The 23,162-nt window shown below is 38.8% G+C and overlaps 1 protein-coding gene across 1 annotated transcript in view; it reads left to right on the top strand.

Moving 5' to 3' along the window:
• npffr2a (neuropeptide FF receptor 2a) overlaps positions 1–21,826 on the top strand; it is a 43,291-nt gene extending 21,465 nt beyond the window's left edge. The window contains exons 3-4 of the mRNA XM_023288320.3: positions 6,486–6,585; positions 19,573–21,826. Of these exons, the coding sequence (XP_023144088.1) occupies positions 6,486–6,585; positions 19,573–20,425 (953 nt within the window). The 3' untranslated portion in view covers positions 20,426–21,826. The remainder of the gene's footprint in view (positions 1–6,485; positions 6,586–19,572) is intronic.
• The last annotated feature ends 1,336 nt before the right edge of the window (positions 21,827–23,162 follow it).

Raw genomic sequence — 23,162 nt, 5'->3', positions numbered from 1 at the left:
TGTATGTACACAATGATTTTATGACATAACTAGGTCAGAAACTAGTGATTGTCCAAAAGGCTGCATTTAAGTTTAAATGTGAGAAACAAAAACTTCTTCACTGAAGACAAGTAGATGTGCTCTTGAGAATTTGTTTTAATGCTGTGAAGTCAAATAAGTTTGTGGGCTCATTTTTCACTGCAATATAAAGTCCTGCACCTCTATGAAAACAGCACAATCATGGCTAGGAGAAGAGAGCTCAAACACATTTTGTGTAATAGAACAAAGCTATAAGGCCATAGTTCATGAAAAAAGAAAGAACTAAAATCAAATTTTCTCATCTATTTCACAAAAAGCCATAAATAAAAACAGGATACAACATAAGTGTGTCCACAGGTGTTACCAATGCTGAAAAAATTATGACCCTACATCTAGAGATATTTATTTGAATTTTATTTTGTTTCCATACCTGCCTCCTCTCTGCTCTGTGTAAACACAGCCTGTAGTTCAGCTGAAAAAGTCCCTCAATTTTTGTCACAACTGTTAATCCCTGCTGAGTCTTTAATGACTTCACAACTGTGCTGGGGAGTGTAGATTATTGTTTTTTATTTTACATATTCTGATTGGTACAAATGATTTATTTTTTGCCAATTTTTACATGAAAAATGTAGAACATAGTGATTTTGATGAAATATTGCCATTTCTAGATTAGAGTTCTTTAATTTTAGGGTGGAACAACATGTAACAGATGGTTCTAACACTCTTCTTCATCTTTTCCTCTTGGTTTTTCCCTTCAGGGGTCACCACAGTGAATCATCTGCTTCTATCTAACCCTATCCTCTGCTTCCTCTTCTCTCAAACCAACTAACTTCATGTCTTCTTTCACTACATCCATAAAGCTCTTCTTTGGTCTTCCTCCACACCTCCTGCCTGGCAGTTCAAAACTCAGCATCCTTATACAGATATATTAACTGTCCCTAATCTGTACATGTCCAAACCATCTCAGTCTGGTCTCTCTGGCTTTATCTCCAAACATCTAACATGTGCTGTCCCTCTGATGTCCTCAGTCCTGATCCTATCCATCCTGGTCCCTCCCAAAGAGAACCTCAACATTTAAATCTCTGCTGCCTCCAGCTCTGTCTCTTTCCTCAGAGCTGGTCTCACCACCATTTTCTACACCTTTCCTTTCATTCTAGCTGATACTCTTAACCCTCTCTGAAAGTTGAAAATCCAATTATTCTCTGTTTTTGCAGTTTCTGGCTCTGATAAATGGTGTAATTTTGCTATTTTATTTTAAAGATAACATGCCTTAATTGACCACACAGAGAAGGGTATATTTATGTTCTACTGTGAGATGCATCAAAGGAACATTAATTCTCTGCAGTTTCTTATGCAGTATGTTGTGTGGTTATACGAGCACTGAGGCAGAAGTTATAGGACGGGGAATAAGAGCATCTTCAGGCATTCCAGTTGACCGCTACTTATTCGATATATGGAAGTACTATGATTTTTCTTAGAAGCGATCATCTGAATAACTTTACAACAAGGGAATAAGTATCTAGGGAGTGCAGAAGCACCCAAGGATGAAAAGGCGAAACACACAAACACACACACAATAAGAAAGGCGCTTGATAGGTACGTTTCAATGCTAGAAGTTCACCAGTGAAGAGTCAACAAATTTCAAATTTGGGCCGAGTGGAAATAACAGAATGTGATGCTTGGGAGGGAAAAAAGGGCCAAGACGAGTCTCCACACTGCAGTTTGCAAGAAGGCACATGAAAGATTGGTAGAACAGAGATGAAAATTGAGCTCACTCAGCTGTAGCACCAAGGACTGTGTCAATCCCAAAGTGGGCAGAGCTCCTCACCAGTCTATGAGCATTCCATCAAAGAGCTTAGCGCTGACAGCCGCATGCTGTGTGGTGCCTTTGAGTCGGACGCCGAGAGATTCAGTGACATCTGAGTGACTGATGAATCACACATTTTACATTTGATTGCATATTTGTCTCCTCTCTGCTCTATAAAAACAGCCTGCAGTTCAGCTGAAAACTGCTTGGATTTCTGTCATGTGACTGTTGGTCAGAGCCCAGTCAATAATGGGTTCAGTTACATCAAGGAGCACAGATTTTTATTTTTGCTAACAGAATGTTGCCACTGTCAGAAAGTTGAACAGCTGACAATTCTTGCTGTTTTTGCAGTTTCTGACTCTAATAAATTATGTCATTTCGGTGATACTTTTAAAGGACAATATACCTTTTAAACCCACCGGCTAGATTAAGGTTCAGAGGGTAATAGCACCAACTGGACTTTTCATTTTTGACTGACTGTTTCATTTAGTATCTGTTGGCATCAAGGTCATGGATTTAGTTGGAAAACCAAACACCACAGCACCGCTATGAGCACATTTTGATTTTAAACCAATTTACTAACTTGGAAGAGTCAAATTTTCTAATATGCAGAAAAAAGCATGCATTCGGAGGCACTAGAGTCAATAATCTAAAATTAATAGAGGCATAACATGAATAGACAAATACAATTATATCATCAATTGTAAGTATTTGTACTGTCGACTAAAATTCGATGATTGTAACAGCTTTAGCTGAACCACTAGCCCTGGTGGGGCAAAGAAAACACACATCATGTTTACTTTCAACAGCCCTGTGCTTCCCTGATGGCTTTTCTCACCACTGCCATCACAGAGGAGAAGGTTCTCCACTGCTGGAGACAAAACATTACCCACAACAACCCAGCAGAGCACTCAGACTTTTATCCCTGCCTTTACTCTAGAACACACACTGCTTCCAGGTTGACAACATGTAAACTGTGGTGTCATTCAGGAAATGACACTTTAACTTCATAATTAAACACCATGGAGGGAAGCAGGATGCATCCAAGTTGATGCACAGGACTCACTGAGAAGCTGAAAATAACTAAAAAGTCTCACATACTCTAATTTCGCTGCAATTTTGAAGTTACTAAGAAAATTACCTTCATCTAGAGCAGTCAGTTCACCCATCAGTTCTGGTTTATTTGCAGCTCAGCAGGTAAAGGACAGGAGTTAATGGTTTGGCACACTCAAGTAAGCAGCTCCCCTGTGGTTTTATCAAGTCAAGAATAGTTTCAGATTGCAAATCGATTGTAAATCAAACAGAGAGATTGCCAAAGTTTCCCACCCCTGATGAAACCCAGAGAGAGTGCAGCTGGCCAGAACATTGTCTGCAGCTTTCTGTCTGTGATCCCTCTGCTAAAACCAGCCTACAAGCAATCTGCCTTTGTCTCCCACGGAAAGCTTTCATCTCGTGCACCATTAGGATGTTTACAGCACATAATGCTTTGGCTGACGTTTGATTGGGGTACTGTCGTCTACATCGATGCTTACTGGCCCCTCATGAACTGTCTGAAAGAAGCATCTCAAGAAGAAGATTAAAGCGGCAGTGTCCCCAAAAATCTTCTCTGATCAAATAGCTTCAAAACCAGATGTGGTGGGTAAAGGGGCTGCATATTAAGGAGGCACATATTGACTTATTTCACTGTCGATTAAATGAAAATTGAAATGTGGCACTTGGAAAGTCTTTAAAGTGAGCACAGCTTATTGCTAAAGTCAGGAAAAAATCTGCAATAACAATCCTTTTTGAACCCTCTGACTCTGGCAGATTTGATGGGCATGATATGTAAAAAGAAGTGTAAAAATTAATCTGAGCAAGAAACCTCACATTTTCAGCTTCCTCACAGAATTAATCATGTGTGACTTTCGATTTCATAGCAAAGCCATAAACTTAGCACCGGGATGTTTCATCAAAACCACTTCATTCTACATGTTGCATTTCAAATATTGCCAAAAACACACCGTTTGTAGTAACTGCAGGCTGTGAAAAACAAAAACTTCTCTGCTCCTTGTGCAACTAACAAGCCATTAGAGACTCACCCGTGACCAAGAGTTTCATCACAAAAATTCAAATATTTTCTGTCTGAACTAGGTTGTCCGAGCTGTTTTTACATTGAGCAGATGGGAGATGAGGATGGAAACAAATCTGAGGAGTAAAATGTCTGCATGTAGTGTTTTTCCAGAACTGTAACACCCGTGGGCTGTTAAAAAAAAATGTATATGTTATTCCTGGTTTTTCATTTTTCTAAAGTAATCAAAGAGATTCAACTGTTATTTTTTTGTTTATGATATATGGCATTCTAACATTTTTATACTGCACCAAAGTCACTTTTCTTACTATTTCTAGCCATAGTTGTGCTGTTTCCATAGAGGTGCAGGACTGAATACTGCAGTAAAAAAAATGCAAAAAAATTCCATAAACTATTTAGGGTTCAGAGGGTAAAATCCCACTGAAATGTATGGTACACTATTACATAAAATATGACTGGTAATTAGTCAAAATACAGCTTTTAATCAATATTTCTATCATAATTATATCTATTTATCTCAGTATATATCTATATATTGGTATTAAAAGTTGGACTAGACTTTACACATGTATATAGACTTTATTATACATTAAAATGACAAAACAATACTTAGTTTGTGAGATGTTTTTTGTTATTTAACAGGCTCAGCTGTTGGAATATTATAGTTTGTTTTTGTAGTGCATATCACCCCGTATAGCCTTTAAAGCTTAACACACAAAGGAGGAGCATTAGTTTCACATTATGTAATATTTTGCATGTTTTGTGGTTAGAAACAGAATGGCTTAAACTTCCAAAATAAACAACCTCATCATTCTTTATAGAAACTCATATTCAATGTATAATAATAACTTCTGTAATAGCAGTAGCATCATTGGCATGAAAAAGACACTTGTGCTGGTTATGATCCCAGACTTGCAGTTATAACTGGAGCTTTAGGTCATGGTAATTTATATTTTCTGCCTACGTAGAAGTCTTTTTGAAGGAGTCTGGCTCAGATATAAGTGGAGTTTTCTGTTTTTGCTATGGATTAAGAAGCTGACTGCATTATGTTGGAATGCAGACAGCTTCTTAATCTGTATATTCCTTTAAAAAGAACGGAAAAACAGAGTAAACAACAGTAAAAGAAAAGACACAAAACGGGAGCGTTCGGTTCAGTTAGTGTCACCGTCCTGCAGTGTAGGAACTGGTTAATCCCACAGAACACAACAAAGACTGACACTGTGACACTCCCACCTCTACAAGGCTTCATGTGAAAGGCACAATGAGCTGAGCTAAAGATGATGCCAATGAATAATCTTGTAATTTACATAAACAAGACCTGTTTAGAGTCATGGTGAATGAAATGCATACTTTAAAATCCATCTCTGGAAACACAGACTGCCTTCTAAACAGCAGCTTCAGAATCAGAGATAAAGCTTTTGTTATTGTCAGGCTGACTGCATGCGTAAAACTGCTGGAAAACACCTTTAAAATTCCCTCAATTTCTCACTCTTCGTATTGTGTCTCTTCTTGCTGCAACAGCCAACGTGTGAGCTGTCAGTTTGTATTTCACTCATAGAAACAAGCAGTGTGATTATTTCACCACAATAAGACACCTGCACTGTCAGCATCTGTGCTGCGAGTCACCGGCATCCCAGATTAAGTGTTGCTGAGGGAGCGACTGAACCGCCTCAACACACTTAGCAGATCCTTTCCAGCTCTTCGTTTCACGTGGTGGTGGCTGTGATCTTTTCAGGTGTTACTGAGCCCCAGATCGCTTCTTTCATGCATTCATGAAAGAAGCGGTAAAAGCAGCAGTAAAATGTAGTGAAAGTATTAAAGTTCTAATTTGGTCCCTAAAACTGGTAAATTATCAGATTTAACATCATTAGATTATTAATAATGAAGTTTCAGTGAGTCAGAGTTCTAAAGTTCAGTTTTTGGATGTTTTTCTCTTATTTTTAAGTTTTTTGTTGAGATCTTTGAGGATTTCAACAATTTATGAAACGAAAATAGAGAATCTGTATTTTGTCATTCTTTCATTGAAATTTGAAGGAAGTTTCAGTAAAAGAATCTCTTTTAGCAGCAAAATGTAGTTAAAGTATGAAAGTAAAAGTGTTAATTTGATCCTGAAAACTGATAAAATATCAGATTTGACATCATTAATATATTAATAATGAAGTTTCATTGTGTTAAAGTTTCTTTAATTCTTGATTTTTTTGGTTGAGATACTTTATGATTTGAACAGTTATTGAAATGAAAATATGGAAGAAATCACGATTTGGTGCAAAAATCCCAAGTTGCAACTCCCTAGCCAGGAAGCTGGCAGCCTTCCACCTTGGTTTTAACTCAGGAGCAGAGGAATAACTTGCGAAACAGGTTAAATACTATGTTTTATCACTCAGCAGATGGTATATTTTTCCATCCAGATCGCAAAGAGAGTCTTTCTGGGTGACGGTTAATGTTTTTTTTAAGAGAAACTAATGGCTGGCCTCTGTGACCTCAGAGTAAGCTATTACAAGAGTCACAATCTGTGGCTAGAGTTCTAACGTCATCTGTCTCAGTGTGTTCTGTCAGCAGTAAATCAGCTGAATACATCTCTCCTGTCAACAGGATGGCCTTTTGGAAGCCTGGTTTGCAAAATGAGTGGCATGGTTCAAGGGATCTCAGTGTCAGCATCCGTCTTCACTCTGGTCGCTATTGCTGTCGACAGGTACAGTGATTCTGTTCTATTACTACTGCATCTACAAATAAAAGGCAACATCTCAGAGCATTTTTCATACTTGAAGTGCACTTCAGTAGGGCTGGACCCGAATATCTGAATATTTGGTACCGACGGTGGTATCCGGATATTAATTTCGAGATCTGAATATTCGCTATTCGCAATATTCGCAATTGCTATTTCCATGTTATTTAAAATACATTCTTAATTTTTTCTGTATGCCAAAATTATGAACACAAGTTTTTTTAATTTGCAAACTTAAAATTGAAATGGTCAGGAAAACCTCGTAGCCTGATCTAAAAATATTTTGAGCACCATATAATGCAAGGCTGGGTAGTTAAGCTGAAAAACGCATCACAATAAAATGTTGGTGACCCATTTTAAGGATAAAGGTTGAACTATATTATTTCAGATTTAAACACTGAGTCATGGGGGATTAGGCTTCGGGTTTGTTCATGCAACTTAACCCTCCTGTTGTCCTCATTTACAGGCACCAAAAAATATTTCCTTGTCTGAAAAAAATCAAAATATTCCACAAAAAATTCCCCAAATTTCTGAAAATTTGAAAAACCTTCAGGAAGAAAATTCCAATAATTCCTTAAAAGTTTCCCTTAAAAGTTTTATTTAAAAAAAAAAAAAAAAAATCCCCCAAATTTGGCAAGAAAATTCTTGTACATATTTTCAAAAAATGAATAAAAAAACTTCCAAAAAATCCTAAAAATATCTAAAGTGATTCCATATATATCAGTAAAACTTCTGATATTTTCTTTAAGAATATTCACATAAAAATGGTTGAATTTTTTGTGAATGTTCTTAAAGGCACATATTTTTAACTTTTTTTTCCACCAAAAAAAGTTTAAAAATTTCCCAAGAAATATTGAAAATGTGGAAGTTTTGACTGTGAAAATATATGGTTTTCCCCACATTTTCAAACTTTAAAACAGGTCGATTTTGACCCACAGAACAACATGAGGGTTAACTGTGTCTTTGTCATGTGCTTTAATGGCAGCATGCAGCTAATGAATTTTAAGTAAAATGAATTCTATCAAATGCTTTTCCTGTTGCAACTGGAATGCCGTCACTGGTACATCCTGCTATCCTTTTATTGCCCAGGACTAACACAGAGCGAGGCCCTGTCTTAGCATATTGCATGTAGATTGGTCATTAATTTATCATTTGATTGGAAATTGATTCTTTATCCATTTGTGACTCCAATGCAAAAGCAAACAACTTCTTTTTAATACTTCAGATTTTACATTCCAGTTCAATGTTAACATATGGGTCATGAATTGAATAAGATTTTAATATATAATGTATTTAATTTGTATAACCACTAAGTGAGCTCTTTGTGTGTTTCACTGGGGCAATGGATGCACATGCGTTAATACGACTATGACCGTGAACACCAAACACACACAGCCATTACTTTATCCACAAGTTTTCCATCTATTGTGTTGATTTTAATTGCTTCCCTACTTAATCCATTTAAAAAGGGTATCTTAGCCCTCTGTTAGCAAAGGTAATAAGTCTGTTTGCCAATGAGAACTTAGTAATATAAATTAACCAAATTATCCTTTATCATGTCAGAACAGCAGCCTGACCACCAAATAAAAATGTACCGGCTTATAAATTGAAAAAAACCTTCAAATATTTTCCTCCTGGCTCGACTTGTTCATTTCCATTATTTCACTTCTATTTGAATCACATACAAATATTATTTCTTTATTAAAGTAGCAACCAAGTTACTGAGAAAATGCAATAATGTCTGACCTCACGATGTACAAGCAGTTGGAACTGATGTTTTTTACTCCACCAAGGAAGGCGGTGGAGTTATGTGAAGATTAGCATCTGTCTGTCTGTCAGTCACATTACTCAAAAACAGAGCAACGGATTTGGATGAAATTTTCAGGGAAGATCAGAAATGACACAAGGACCAAGTGATTAGATTCTCGCAGTGATGCAGCTTATAGTCTGGATCCACAGATTGGTTTAAGATTTCTGTATCATTGCCAGATAGAGGCATGGCGTCACTGTAACCATGACAACAAGTGAACACTACATCAGCTGCCTGCTGATGATCACATGATTGTGATCCTACTACAAATCCACCACTGAGGACTTATCAGGACTTATCCATCAGAAATGATCCATGGAACAGCTGATTAAATTGTGGGGGTGTTTCTGAGTCCCATCAATTCCCGCTACATATTTAGGTCACGTGATCTGGTATCTGTACATAACGTACACATGCAGAACACACACCTGTGCTCAGAGCAAGGTCATTTTTGATTATAGATTTCATCCATCGGAAGTCACACAGCGACTGAGCAGCCTTGACGGAGTACTGCACTTCAGAGTGCTTTCCTTGCTTAATGTGTGAAAGCTCCACAGACACATCCAGGGCATTAATGCTTGAATCTGCATCAACTTGCATCTCTTCAATAGTTTACAGTCTGATTAGCTATTCAGACACACTGCTTGGATGTATTCCCAGTATTGTTTTAGGCCTTTGCAGGAAACAAGAACACTCTAAAAACCCCACTGTACACTACCTGCTTGGCACCAAACCACATACAGAGCTGCTAACTAGACAGTGAACAGTGTGGAGCATTAATACTGGATTACAGCCATATGGTGGCCAGAGGCACATCTCCACATGACTGACAGTGTTGTTCTGGAACAGCTGGATGTGTAAATAAGCAACTGCTTGCTAACAAGCTTCGCATTAACTAAGAAGATGATGATAATTTGCTCTCAACAGTTCCACAAACGCACATCCAGCAGAGTTAGAGGGTGTAACGCAGGACGTGAAGGTGACAACAGCTCTTCAAGCTGTGAAAATGACAGCGCTGTATTTTATCATCGCTTATTCTCCAGACACTGGACGTACAGTGATGTCACTGTCACCGTCTGAAATCACTGGAGGGCTTCTGTGCCACTGGAAGACAGATGGAGTTTGAAACACTCTCACATTCAGATTTCAAAGTCACCTTATATACCTGCCAGCCATATTATTAGATTTGAACGGGTAGAGTCTTCTAGTGTGACCGTTTGGTGCACATGTACTGATACAGAGCTCAGTTACTTCGTAGTCTGAATCTCTATCTATTCCTGTGTGGCCCTACTCTTTTCACACCATTATCCATCACACCTTCTTCCTCTAGTCATACATTTAACCCCTAAAAACTCATCTGTGTATGAAAATTACATATTTAGAGAACGGTCCAATGAAAATAATTCTTTCTTGGCATTGCTTCCTCTAAAATGTCCAGATCTACATCGTCCCTGCCTTTCTCCCACCCATACTTCCACTCTCTTGCTGAAGGTCAAGCACAAAAGCTCACCAACTACAACACTGTTTAAATACTAAAAAATACCCGAGGCTACAAAATGGCAAGCTGAAGTATTGGAGCAATTTATTCATACAAGTTCAAACTGGAAACCAGCTCACAAGAAGAGTAATGATACAGAAAGCCCTGCCATGCAAGGATTGGTTCCTTAAGTTTGTTGCTAGGGATGCAAATAATGAATAGTTGCCACTAATAGTTTAATAAAACATGCATTAACCGATAAGACAGAAAACCAAGACATGCATGTCAGAAAATGTGTTATAGGTCAGCAGTCGGCCTGGTTGTGCCGCCACTCTCACTGTTTAATACTGTAGCGCCCCAAGGAGGCAATTACTCACACTATGGGCTGTTCAGGTCGGTAAGCAGAGAGCTTTGAGGGTGCTTAGGCAGCAAAGGGGCACTATGACAAAGCTTTCTGTGACAATTAATGCCTACTTGTCCAAATGACTGCTAAAATGAGCTGTAAGCTACAAGGCTAGTGTTCAGTGTAATTTAATGGTGTCTGTAACCAAGCTGTGATAGTGGCTTATGTCACATGTTTGTTGTCAAAATTTGGAATAGTGCTTGTTGCACTCAATTCGTGTCATCGATCAATCGATTATTAATAATGCTGGTTAAGAAAACTGCTCAAAATTTGCTTCCCCATTTGTTACCAGTGAAAGCATGGAAGTGTGAATCTGTTAGAAAATGCAGTTGCAAGGTGGGAATGACTTCGACTCTTTATTTCACTCATGATGTGTCTTCTTTCATATAAAAACACCATATGGACATGATAACAAGGTAACATTCGTTAATGGTTTTCATCAGAGAGGGCCTTTAAAACACCACCTACAGTCATTCAGAAACTGTTGATCAGGAAGCATCTGCGTGCCTCTGCTTTCAATGATCACAAGATTTTTTCACAGCAGCATCTCAAGTTGCTCTACCTCCTGCTGAGCACAGAGGCGTCTTTTTCTAGGTTGTAATCATTTCCCTGCAATGCTTTGAACTGAGCTACAAGTAAAAAGTGCCAAATTTTAACAAGCATTTTTTTCTGTGACTGATATTACAGCAATTATTTGGCAGGGGGGAAACGGTGATATTGTCCGAATTAGGGAAGCAAAGAGGTCAGTATGACGCTGCAAAACTCCAGGAGACACAAATATGCAGCCTGTCCTCATTCACGGGGCAATAAAAAATGAAGTTTTGTCAGAGCTGCTTGTGTCTCAAAGCTAAGATCTTCTTAGGTGTCTGGTCATATTCAATGCCATTTGACATGTAGGAATTTTTCCAGTTCAAAAGAACCTCATAAGGAAATTGATGGCAAGATTTAAAGTTCCAGAATTTTCACACCAGAGACTTAAGATCATGTGTTGTTGGACCAATGATTTTTTTTACATTTTGCTTTGTTTTGTGACTTCACTTTCATTTTCAGTTGCTGTGAGGTTGTTGTTGGGTTTAGGATCAAAATTCACCCTTTCACAACAATCACTACATGGGCTAACATTTCCACGCCTGAATAAGAGAGTAGCAGCAGAGAACGTTCGGCTACAACCTAATGGCATCTATTCCTGACATTCTCTGATTTTTATAGGTCCATCAGAGTGTGCTGCAGATTGAAAAATGACAGTTAAGGGTTCCTAATGTGTTCTAAATGTGACTCCAAAAGGTCCTAACAGTATGCAACTCATGAATGTTGGTACAGTGAACTCAAAATAGAGGGATCAATATTTTACTGTTTGCTTGACAACATTTTTTCCATATTTGGTGAGGTTTTCGATTGCAAATTACTGTGTTATCATTGAAATAAGTGTAGAACTGTACGTACACTGGCAGTATATTTACTTCTATATATGTGGCAAAGCATGAGCCAGTCTGTGAGACATCTGAGCTGGTGAGAAACTAGCCGAGATGAAAAGACTGTGTAGAAGAAGGTCAGTATCACTTATTGAAGTCTTGGCATTTGAAAACACCAAAAAAAGAAGAGTGGACTGGCGGGTCACTGATGTGTTTAGTCACATATCTTCTCTCAGCACGGCACAGTGACAGAAATAAGTTCAGAAAGCAAATTAGCAATCCCCAACAGCAGAGCTCAGTTGACACTCTCACTTGAATGTGGCTGTGATCCACACAGCGCTGCTGGCAGGACTGTCAGAGACTGCACACCGCTGTCCATACAGATCAAAATATCCTCCATGACATTTACATACAGGACAGAACTCACCCAAATAAGCTGATTTATGATTATCAAAATGTATACTCAGCTAGTTTAGTTTGGTTTTTGTGTTTTGTTTCAAAGCTCGGAAAGCAAGCAGAAAAAATTGCACAGAATTTCAAAAACACAGCCCTTAAAAATCTCCAGAGCTCTATGAGTGATAATCAGTACATATAAAAACAGCATGCTGTGTCCCAGCGGTGCTATAAGAGGTCTTTGTGCAGAGTTTGGCAGGGACATCATGTACCTTTTATTAACAGATGACCATGTACTCGTCAATCACTAAATATAATAAAGGAAGCTTGTTAATTATGCTCCTATTGAAATGTGTGAATAATACAGATTGCCCTATACATTGAGGGGGAAAGAGAATGGCAGGAAAATCAGGGGGTGTAACTGAAGATTAGTGACGGCAGCAGTTGTCGTGTTTGAAATTCTAAAGCCAAACATACATTTCTGTTTTCCCCATATGCACCTTTTATAGGTTCCTGACAGCAGCCCTGTGGTTGCATTTGTGCTCAGGCAGGTTTATCATTTCAGAGTCCACACTGTGATGTGTGTATGCATAATATAGCTACAGCTTTTTTGCTGCTTTATGCAAAAAGATAACTCAGCTGGTTGTCATTTTTCATTACTATTCCACATGAGAAATCATTTAGCAGATACACAGAGTGTTTTTAACTTTACCTGTAAAACACTGGCATTTAGCTTTAGATGGCAATTACCTTTTTAGGCTTATTCTGATTGTTAAGTTAACCCTCCTGTTGTCCTCATTTACAGGGACCAAAAAATATTCCTTCCTTGTCTGAAAAAAAAAATCCAAAAATTCAAAAAAAAAAAAAAAAAATTTCCCCAAATTTCTGAAAATTTGCAAAACCTTCAGGAAGAAAATTCCAATAATTCCTTAAAAGTTTCCCTGAGCAGTTTTATTTAAAAAAAAAAAAAAAAAAATCCCGCAAATTTGGCAAGAAAATATTTTCAAAAAATGAGTAAAAATCTTCCAAAAAAATCCTAAAAATATCCAAAGTGATTCCATATATATCAGTAAAACTTCTAATATTTTCTTTAAGAACATTCACCCAAAATCCAGTGAAATTCGCTGGATTTTGGTTGATTTTTATGTGAATGTTCTCAAGAAACATTTTTAACATTTCTTTTTTTCCACTAAAAAATGTTCAAAGATTTCCCAAAAATGCTGAAAATGTGGACATCAGAAGTTTCACTGTGAAAATATTTTTTTTCACCACATTTTCAAACTTTAAAACGGATCAATTTGACCCGCAGGACGACACAAGGCTTAAGTCATTTCCATAGGAATAAGAGCATTTTCTGTGAAATCAGGATGCAGTCATATTTAAAAGCGAGCTCTAACAGTTAAAAACATTTGTTGACATGCAGGCTTTGCATGTGTTCAGCAAAATAAGATAGAAGCAGAAGGAAAACGCTCAAATGGAAGACTTGGTTGCAAGAAAGTAAACTATTAATGGGATATTTATCAGGATCATGATTTTGTGTGCGTGATCAACTGCAATGTTGATGTGCAAAACAGCCCCAGCAGAGAAAATCATTTGGTTTCACTTTGGGTAAAACTGGTGTTAGAACCCCTTATTTCAATTTTCAATTCAATTCAATTTTATTTATATAGCGCCAATTACAGTCAAATTGTCTCGAGACGCTTTACAGAACCCATATGCCTGACCCCCAGAGCAAGCCAAAAGGCGACAGTGGCAAGGAAAACACCCTTTTAACAGGGAAAAAAACCTCGAGCAGAACCCGGCTCTAATGTGGGGGGACCCATCTGCCTGCTGGCCGGGCGGGTTGAGAGGGACAGAAGAGGTAGAGAGGTAGAGATAGAGGGGTAGAGATAGAGATAGAGGGATACAGATAGAGGGGTAGAGATAGAGAGGTGGGGGGTGGGACACAAGGACCATAAAACACAGCCACACATCTGAAGCATCCAGCATCCAGCTCTGGGACCAGGGACACTCGGAGAAAGGACACAGAAAGAAACAGAGTGAATGTAATGCAATAATGGTATATATAGTAAATACATAGGTAGTTAGAGAAGGGCTCAGTGCATCCAGAGAGGTTCCCCAGCAGCCTAGGCCTATAGCAGCATAACTAGGGGCAAACTAAAGGGACGTCAAGAGGGGAAGTCAGTTGTGCAAATGAAAACACCAGCTCACCCCATCAGGGTCACCCAGTCAGCCCTAACTATAAGCTTTGTCGAAAAGGAAGGTTTTAAGCCTGGTCTTAAAAATAGAGAGGGTGTCCGCCTCCCGAACCCAAACTGGGAGCTGGTTCCACAGGAGAGGTGCCTGATAACTGAAGGCTCTGCCTCCCATTCTACTTTTAGAGATTCTAGGAACAACAAGTAAGCCTGCAGTCTGAGAGCGAAGAGTTCTGCTAGGATAATATGGTACTATCAGGTCTTTAAGATATGATGGAGATTGGTTGTTAAGAGCTTTATATGTCAGAAGAAGGATTTTGAATTCTATTCTAGATTTAACAGGGAGCCAATGAAGAGAAACCAATATAGGAGAAATATGATCTCTCTTGCTAACTCCCGTCAGTACTCTGGCTGCAGCGTTTTGGATCAGCTGTAGATGTTTCAGAGAGCTATTGGGACAACCTGATAATAAGGAATTACAGTAGTCAAGCCTAGAAGTAACAAATGCATGGACTAGTTTTTCTGCATCACTCTGAGACAGGATGTTCCTGATTTTCACAATATTTCTCAGGTGGAAAAAGGAAGTCCTACAGATTTGTTTTATGTGTGAGTTAAAGGACATGTCCTGGTCAAGGATAACACCGAGGTTCCTCACAGTAGTACTGGAGGCCAATGTAATGCCATCCAGAGTAACTATATGCTTTGAAAGCAATTCTCTAAGATGTTTGGGGCCAAATACAATGACTTCAGTCTTGTCTGAATTTAGTAGTAAGAAATTATAGGTCATCCAGGTCTTTATGTCCTTAAGACAATCTTGCAGTCTAGCTAGCTGATTAGTTTCATTTGGCTTCATAGATAAATACAATTGAGTGTCGTCAGCATAACAATGGAAATTAATACAGTGCTTCCTAATAATGTTGCCTAAGGGAAGCATGTATAATGTGAACAGTATTGGTCCTAAGACAGAACCCTGAGGAACTCCATGATTAACCCTAGTATGCTCAGAAGAGTCATTGTTGACATGCACAAACTGGAACCTGTCTGATAAGTAGGATTTAAACCAGTCCAGTGCTGTCCCTTTAATGCCAATAGAATGTTCTAGTCGCTGTAATAAAAGTTTGTGGTCGATTGTATCGAATGCTGCACTAAGGTCCAATAAAGTAAGTATAGAGACCAGTCCATTATCTGACGCTATGAGAAGGTCATTAGTAACTTTCACCAGAGCTGTTTCTGTGCTATGATGCACTCTGAAGTCTGACTGAAACTCTTCAAACAAGCTATTCCTTTGTAAATGTTCACACAATTGATTTGCAACTCTTCTTTCCAGAAGTTTAGAGAGAAATGGGAGGTTAGAAATTGGTCTATATTTGGCTAAAACATCTGGATCTAGAGTAGGCTTTTTAAGTAAAGGTTTGATTACAGCAACCTTAAAAGCCTGTGGTACATAACCTGTTACTAGAGAGAGATTAATCAGATCTAACATTGAGGAATTAATTAAAGGTAAAGCCTCCTTGAACAGTCTAGTTGGGATAGGATCTAAAAGACATGTTGATGGTTTGGATGTAGAAACTATTGAAATGAGTTCAGAGAGATGTATGGGGGTGAAAAATTCTAAATATCCATCTGGTCTTACAGCCCATTCTAAAGTATCTGTACTCGATGATACATCTGTGACATTTGCAGGAAGGGCCAGATTAATTTTTTCTCTAATCGTAATAATTTTATTTGTAAAGAAGCTCATGAAGTTGTTACTGCTCAAAGCTAAAGGAATACAAGTTTCAACAGAGCTCTGACTCTTTGTCAGCCTGGCTACAGTGCTGAAGAGAAACCTGGGGTTGTTCTTGTTTTCCTCTATTAAAGATGAATAATATGTTGTCCTGGCATTACGAAGAGCTTTTTTATAAATTACTAGACTTTTTTTCCAAGCTACATAAACTTCCTCTAAATTAGTGGAGTACCACTTCCTTTCCAGCTTTCGGGACGCCTGCTTTAAAGTCCGCAGCTGGGAATTATACCAAGGAGCAGGTCCTCTCTGAGATAGAACTTTCTTTTTTACAGGTGCAACACTATCAAGTGTTGTACGCAGTGAGGCTGCAGCATTATTAACAATATAATCCACTTCTGTGGGGGTAAAATTATAATATTTCCCTTCCATTATATCAGTAAGTGGTGCTGGACTAAATAGAGAGGGTATTATTTCCTTAAATTTAGTCACCGAATTGTGAGACAGACATCTACTGTAATGATATTTATTCTTAACTCCTATACAATCTATTGTTGTAAATTGAAATGTTATCATAAAATGGTCAGAAAGAAGAGGGTTCCGGGGAAATACTGTTAACTGTTTGATTTCTATGCCATAAGTCAGAACGAGGTCAAGGGTATGATTAAAACTATGAGTTGGTTTATTTACATGTTGAGAAAACCCAATTGAGTCTAATATTGAATTAAAAGCAGTCGTAAGGCTGTCACTGTCCACGTCAACATGAATGTTGAAGTCACCCACAATAATGACTTTATCTGAGCTGAGCACTAAATCAGATAAAAAGTCTGAGAATTGAGATAAAAACTCAGAGTAAGGAGCAGGAGGACGATATACAACAACAAATAAAACTGGTTTCTGAGCTTTTAAATCTGGATGAGAGAGACTGAGAGTAAGATTTTCAAATGAACTGTAACTAGGTTTAGGTCTCTGGTTCATTTTTAAGCTAGAGAGGTAAATTGCTGCCACTCCTCCTCCTCTGCCTGTGATTGGAGGAACATGACAGTTAGTATGACTAGTAGGAGTTGATTCATTTAGACTAACATATTCTTCCTGCTGCAACCAGGTTTCAGTCAAACAGAACAAATCAATCTGGTTATCAGTTATCAAATCATTTACTAACAGAGATTTAGACGAGAGAGATCTAATATTTAACAGACCACATTTAATTGTCCTGTTTCTTCGCTCAGTTGAAATAGTGGTATTAATTTTAATTAGATTTTTATGGTTACTATGTCTTTTGTTTAGTTTTGATTTGCTTAATTTATTGAATTTTGGTGGTCGGGGGACAGACACAGTCTCAATAAAGCTAAGTGATTTACTGGAGGGTGACAGCTGAGAGGAAACTGCAGAGAGGTGTGGAAGACTACAACTCTGCATCCTGGTCTGAACTCTGGGTTGTCATGCTTTAGGAGTTCTAATAAAATCAGCCATATTTCTAGAAATGAGAGCTGCACCAGCCAAAGTGGGATGGATGCCGTCTCTCCTAATCAGATCAGGTTTTCCCCAGAAAGAGCTCCAATTGTCTATAAAGCCAACGTCGTTTGCAGTACACCACGTAGACGACCAGCGGCGAAACGATGCCATACGGCTAAACATATCATCGCTTGTCAGATCAGGCAGGGGTCCAGAGAAAACTACGGAGTCCGACATGGTTTTGGCAAAGTTACACACCGATGCCACACTAACTTTGGTGACCTCTGATTGGCGTAACCGGGTGTCATTACCGCCGACATGAATAACAATCTTACTGTATTTACGATTATCTTTAGCCAGCAGTTTCAAATTTGCTTCTATGTCGCCCGCTCTGGCTCCTGGGAGGCATTTTACTATGGTCGCTGGTGTCGCTAGCTTCACGTTTCTGACTACGGAGCTGCCAATGATCAGAGTTGGTTTCTCAGCGGGTGTGTCATTGAGTGGGGAGAAACGATTAGAAACGTGAAGCGGTTTGTGGTGTGCCGGGACAGCGGGCTTGAGCTTAGGACTACGTTTCCTACGAACTGTCACCCAGCTACCCTGACTTCCCGGCTGCTCGGGAGCTGCTAGGGTACGGCTAGCAGAAGCTACACTAGCAGCTATATTATTGCGGTCCGCACCGGCTAAGGGAGCCTGGCTAACAGCTAGCGGGGTGTTTTCCATGGTGCGGAGCCGCGCTTCCAATTCAGAGAGCCTCGCCTCCAAAGCTACAAACAGACTGCATTTATTACAGGTATCATTATCACTAAAGGAGGCAGAGGAGTAACTAAACATGTGACACACTGAGCAGGAAAGAGAAGGAGAGGAAGAGGGAGAAGCCATGCTAACTGCTAAGTGCTAGGCTAGCGGACAGAGATAACAGATTAACTTAGCATTAAGTACTGAGAGGGTGCGTGAAGAAAACGAGTGTATGTTACGATTCAAATATTACCGCTACACACAGATTTAATGAATATCAAATTAGATGGAGTGGATAAGCTACAACAGTCACAGAACACAACACAGCGCTACAACAGGAAGTGACGTAATACGCTCACCGTAACGTCAGACGTCAGCAGGGAGAAACATCTTCAATCTTTTTAAAGTAATCTTTTGGTCACACACCCGTTTAAATTGCTGCACTGCAGTAATTCAGTGGAGACTAGAGGCTGCTCTGAGCACAGCTGCTTAGCTCAACTCTACTGTAGCTTTTATGTGAGGAGCATCAGTAAATTTCAATAAGCAGATGTTCAGTAACTGATGCATTTTGGGTACAATTTTATTTATATTTTGCATCTATGAGATGCTCCGAATCCAGGCGAAGATTATTTCAAGTTGTATTATGATGCAACTTAGTATATTAGCAGGAATACAGCACATGCAATGAAAGCAGTGCTCTGCTTGTTTAAATGTGAAAGTGTAATAAAATATTTAGTTTTTTTAAATTTAATAAATAATCATGATTATCATTCTGGCCATAATTGGTGTAGCTGTAGTCAGTCCTATGGAAATATTTTTGCTACAGAATGGATGATGTTGCCCATAAACTGGTCTTCTGTTGGCAGCATCTTGCGATTGTTACCACTACACCAACAAACACAACTAATCTGTCGGCTCATTTTAATCAGCACCACAAAGCTCTGAATGATGAGGGCAAAGCCACATCCCAATGTCATTAAAAGCAAACAACTATTTCAGATGTTTTTCAGGTTCCAAGCTGCTTGCACAAAGAAGTTCTTAAAATAAAAAGTCAGTTTTCAGCCTTTTTAAGATGTTTTTTTGCCATTCATGCAGATGCAAATCTGTACAAAATCACCGTAATCAGAGTTACTGAAATCATCTGCTGAAAATTCTTGTATTTTTTCATGTCCCAGTAAAACAAAACATCAAAAAGTTGTTTCTTTTGCCCTTATTTAAGATGTACAGTCACTCGAATGTGCCATTTGAAGCGAATGTTCTATGACAGACCATCTCTTGTGGAAAATATATATTCATGCAAGCATGCATCTTAACTATCCTGTGTTTCTTTTTTCTAATCCTTTGGCAGATTCAGATGCATCGTCTACCCATTCAAGCAGAAGCTGACCATATCCACCGCCACCTTGATAATTGTCATTATCTGGGTTCTGGCCATATCCATCATGTGTCCCTCTGGGGTGATGCTTCAAGTGACCAAGGAGCAAACCATCCGCGTGCTACTGGGCTATGACAACAAAACAACTCCTTTTTACTGGTGCCGGGAGAACTGGCCGAACCAAGACATGAGGAAGATTTACACCACTGTCCTGTTTGCAAATATCTACCTTGCCCCTCTCTCCCTGATTGTGATCATGTACGCCCGGATCGGCATTACACTTTTCAAAACAGCGGTTCCGACGGGAGGAAAGCCGGGCCATGACAACCGCCACACTGTGTCCAAGAAAAAGCAAAGGGTGATTAAAATGCTTCTAATAGTTGCTCTGCTCTTCATCCTTTCCTGGCTGCCTCTGTGGACTCTCATGATGCTGAGCGACTATGCCAGTCTGACTGAGCAGCAGTACAGAATCATCAACATTTACATCTACCCCTTTGCCCACTGGCTAGCCTTCTTCAACAGCAGCGTCAACCCCATCATCTACGGTTTCTTCAACGAGAACTTCCGCAGAGGGTTTCAGGCGGTGTTCAAGTTCAGCCTGTGCGCGGCGGACGGACAGCGGAGGAAAACCTATTCACACAGGCTGCAGGGAAACTCTGTGCTCCCAGCTAACAATGTACAAACCTCCCTGGAACCTATTTCTCTCAACAGCCTGGATAAGAACATACCCAGGCGAACCAATCACATCACGGAACAGGACTTTGTCATGGAGGATCTGGAAAAGGGATCCTGCAGCAGTGGCGGTGTGACTGCAGTGTCTATTTGAAGACACACACAAACATTTTTCAAGGTGATAAGGAGAGATTCACAAACCCAAGTCCTCACTGTGCCTAAGTAACCTGCAAGGCTCATTAGAAAAGCTTTTAAAAGCTGATGTTTATATGTAATTTATCTATGGCGATTTCAGTGAAAACAAATGAAACTGAAGAAAAGAGATGTAAAGCAGTAATTTATCCTTTTCATTTAGCGAGCCACTCCACAGTGATAACTCTGGAAATAAACACGTCTCTAGAGGAAATGCTCCCTTTAGATGTTAATCTTTACTCATCACCTTTAAGGTGCACAATGTATGTTGCACATACTGTGTTAAAAATTAAAGCAGGTTGTGCTGTTGGGATTGTAGCTATCAACAAAGGGAGAACAAGACAGAAAGCTCTTGTTGTTCAGTGCAAATTCAACTGAAACCAGTTGATACTGCATTGATAACAGGCTGTCTTGCTCCATGACATACCTTAAAATAATCGTATGTATAAAGATGCATCAGACGTGTACATTATGTACCATGATACATGCAGAGCAGATTTCAAAAGTCACTTTTCCAAACAGAATTTCTAATTTGATGCCCTTTATCTATAAAGCACATTTAAAAAATAAAAGTGTACACAAGGCTTCAAGGTCAAACAGCTCAAACTTGAAAAACAAGGTTTTAGAACAAAAGCAGGAACTGAAGCATTTAAATATCTGTAATAATGGTCTTTCACACCAACAACCATCTGTACAAATAAGAGCAGAGCTTAAACCACAAGAAGCTTTTAACCTGTTATATTAACGTCACTCATGTCAGAGAATGAGCTGACCTTCCTGACTGACAACGAGTTTCAATAAGGAAACAGCATTTTGAAACCTTACTTTGAAGATTTGTTAATGAAACAACAACAGACTTAGTTGGATTAGTAAGGAAATTAAATCAAATGTTATGTAAAGGCTAATAGAAACAGTCGGTCTGTCCAATAGCTAATAATAATGCCCGACAGTTAATGAGGTACTGATTTGTTAACATTAAAATGCTACAGCCTTCAATTATACAGTTGTTACTGCTAATAGAGCAGCTGTGGAGACACTACAGACATGTATAACCAGCAGCAAACCAAACAATATGTCCACATAAACGTAAAGGACCCATTCTTCAGGCCACACACATTAACACTGTTCAGTTAGTTGTTGCTTTTCCACTGGGCTTACAGTTATGATTGTATGTGAACCATCAACTTACAAATCAGACTTTTCATGCAGCTTTTTTCACCTGAAATCTGCTCTGCAAACATGTACATAAAAGCGTAATGATGCTCGACGAAACATTATTTATTCATGAATATTTCATGAGACTGCTAAGAATGTGCCATGTAAATCTGAGATTAAAAGCTCTGCTGTTATTTTTTTATCTCTATGAACAGTCTCGTGCAGTGAAACCTGAACAGTAGATGGGGAAGGGGATAAAACGGGGGTCTCAACACGTGTATCTTCTTGCTGTAAATATGTGTTAGAGTCTAAAGCTTAGATTACAAGTGATAGTGTCAATCTGTTTGTGTGAACTGACTATTGGGAAGATTTCTGCAGGGTAGTGTACTGAATTTGTATAGCAAACCACACTTGGATAAACATAAGTGACAGGAGGTACTCCGGCAACCATAATGGGGGTTTTTAGGGTGGCAGCTTTTTGAGTCATTAGAGAGTTATGGTTGCCCAGAGTGCCAGCAGAGTTGAGATGAACTGAGAAAAGGTGTACAGGTGTGCCACAAGTCAGCCAAGCCATATGGTAGTCAGGCAGTCAGTAACACCAGGTTGTAGCCAGTAACATTCTGAAACATTTTTACTCAACATGGGCTCATTTCTCACTGAAATGTAAAGTCCTGCACTTCTATGGAAAGAGCAAAACTATGGCTAGAAGGACAGAATTTAACAATGTCTTTGATGCAGGATGACGCAGGTTGAATTTCTTTGATTTGACTACATTTGAAAAAATCAGGAATCGAGATATTCAGCATGTTTCAAAGTGCCCACGGGTGTTACCAACACTGGGAAAAATGGGTAATTCTATTTATTCTATCTTACTACTTATATTTTAAATTTGTTCTCATACTTGTCTCCTATCTGCCTGCAGTTCAGCTGAATATTCCCTGAATTTTTTGTCACAGCTTAGTCACTCATGGCTTCACAGTTGTAGCCAATAATGAAAGACAGAAAAATGATTTTATGTTTCATACGTCACACATGATTAGTTCAAAAACCGTCGTAAGGTGGAAAATCTTGTGTTACAGTTTCTGACTTTGACAAATGCTTAATTTTGGTGATTTTTTTTTTTTTAATATAAAAAGGCTTTCAAAGTCTTCTGGCAAGTTTGGGTGTTCAGAGGGGTAAAATCGATTAATAAATTAATCAAAACACAAACAACTGGAGGTTAAATAAGACAAAATTAAAAACCTAATGGCCCTAATGATAAAAATGAGTCAAGCTTTAGATTGTTCTACACATTATTCCAGATTGCAGGTGTGCAACCTCAGTAAAAAAAACACCCAACACCTGCAGCATAATCCAGTCTTCTGAATGATTTTGATAAGGGTCCAAATTAAAAGAAAGCAGTGAATTAATAAAAAACTGTAAATAAATAAGCTCTACCCTCTGTTGTGTCTTCCAGAGAGGAACGGCAGCTCACAGTGAAGATTATTCTGATTATCAGCAGTGATAAAGCTTAATGCAGAGTGGCAGAAAGTGTCCAAGGGCCT

The sequence above is a fragment of the Amphiprion ocellaris genome, chromosome 6 (assembly GCF_022539595.1).
Source record: "Amphiprion ocellaris isolate individual 3 ecotype Okinawa chromosome 6, ASM2253959v1, whole genome shotgun sequence".
In the NCBI taxonomy this organism is placed as follows: domain Eukaryota; kingdom Metazoa; phylum Chordata; class Actinopteri; family Pomacentridae; genus Amphiprion; species Amphiprion ocellaris.
Note: the sequence above shows the minus strand (reverse complement) of the source record. Positions and strands in the feature narration are given on the sequence as shown.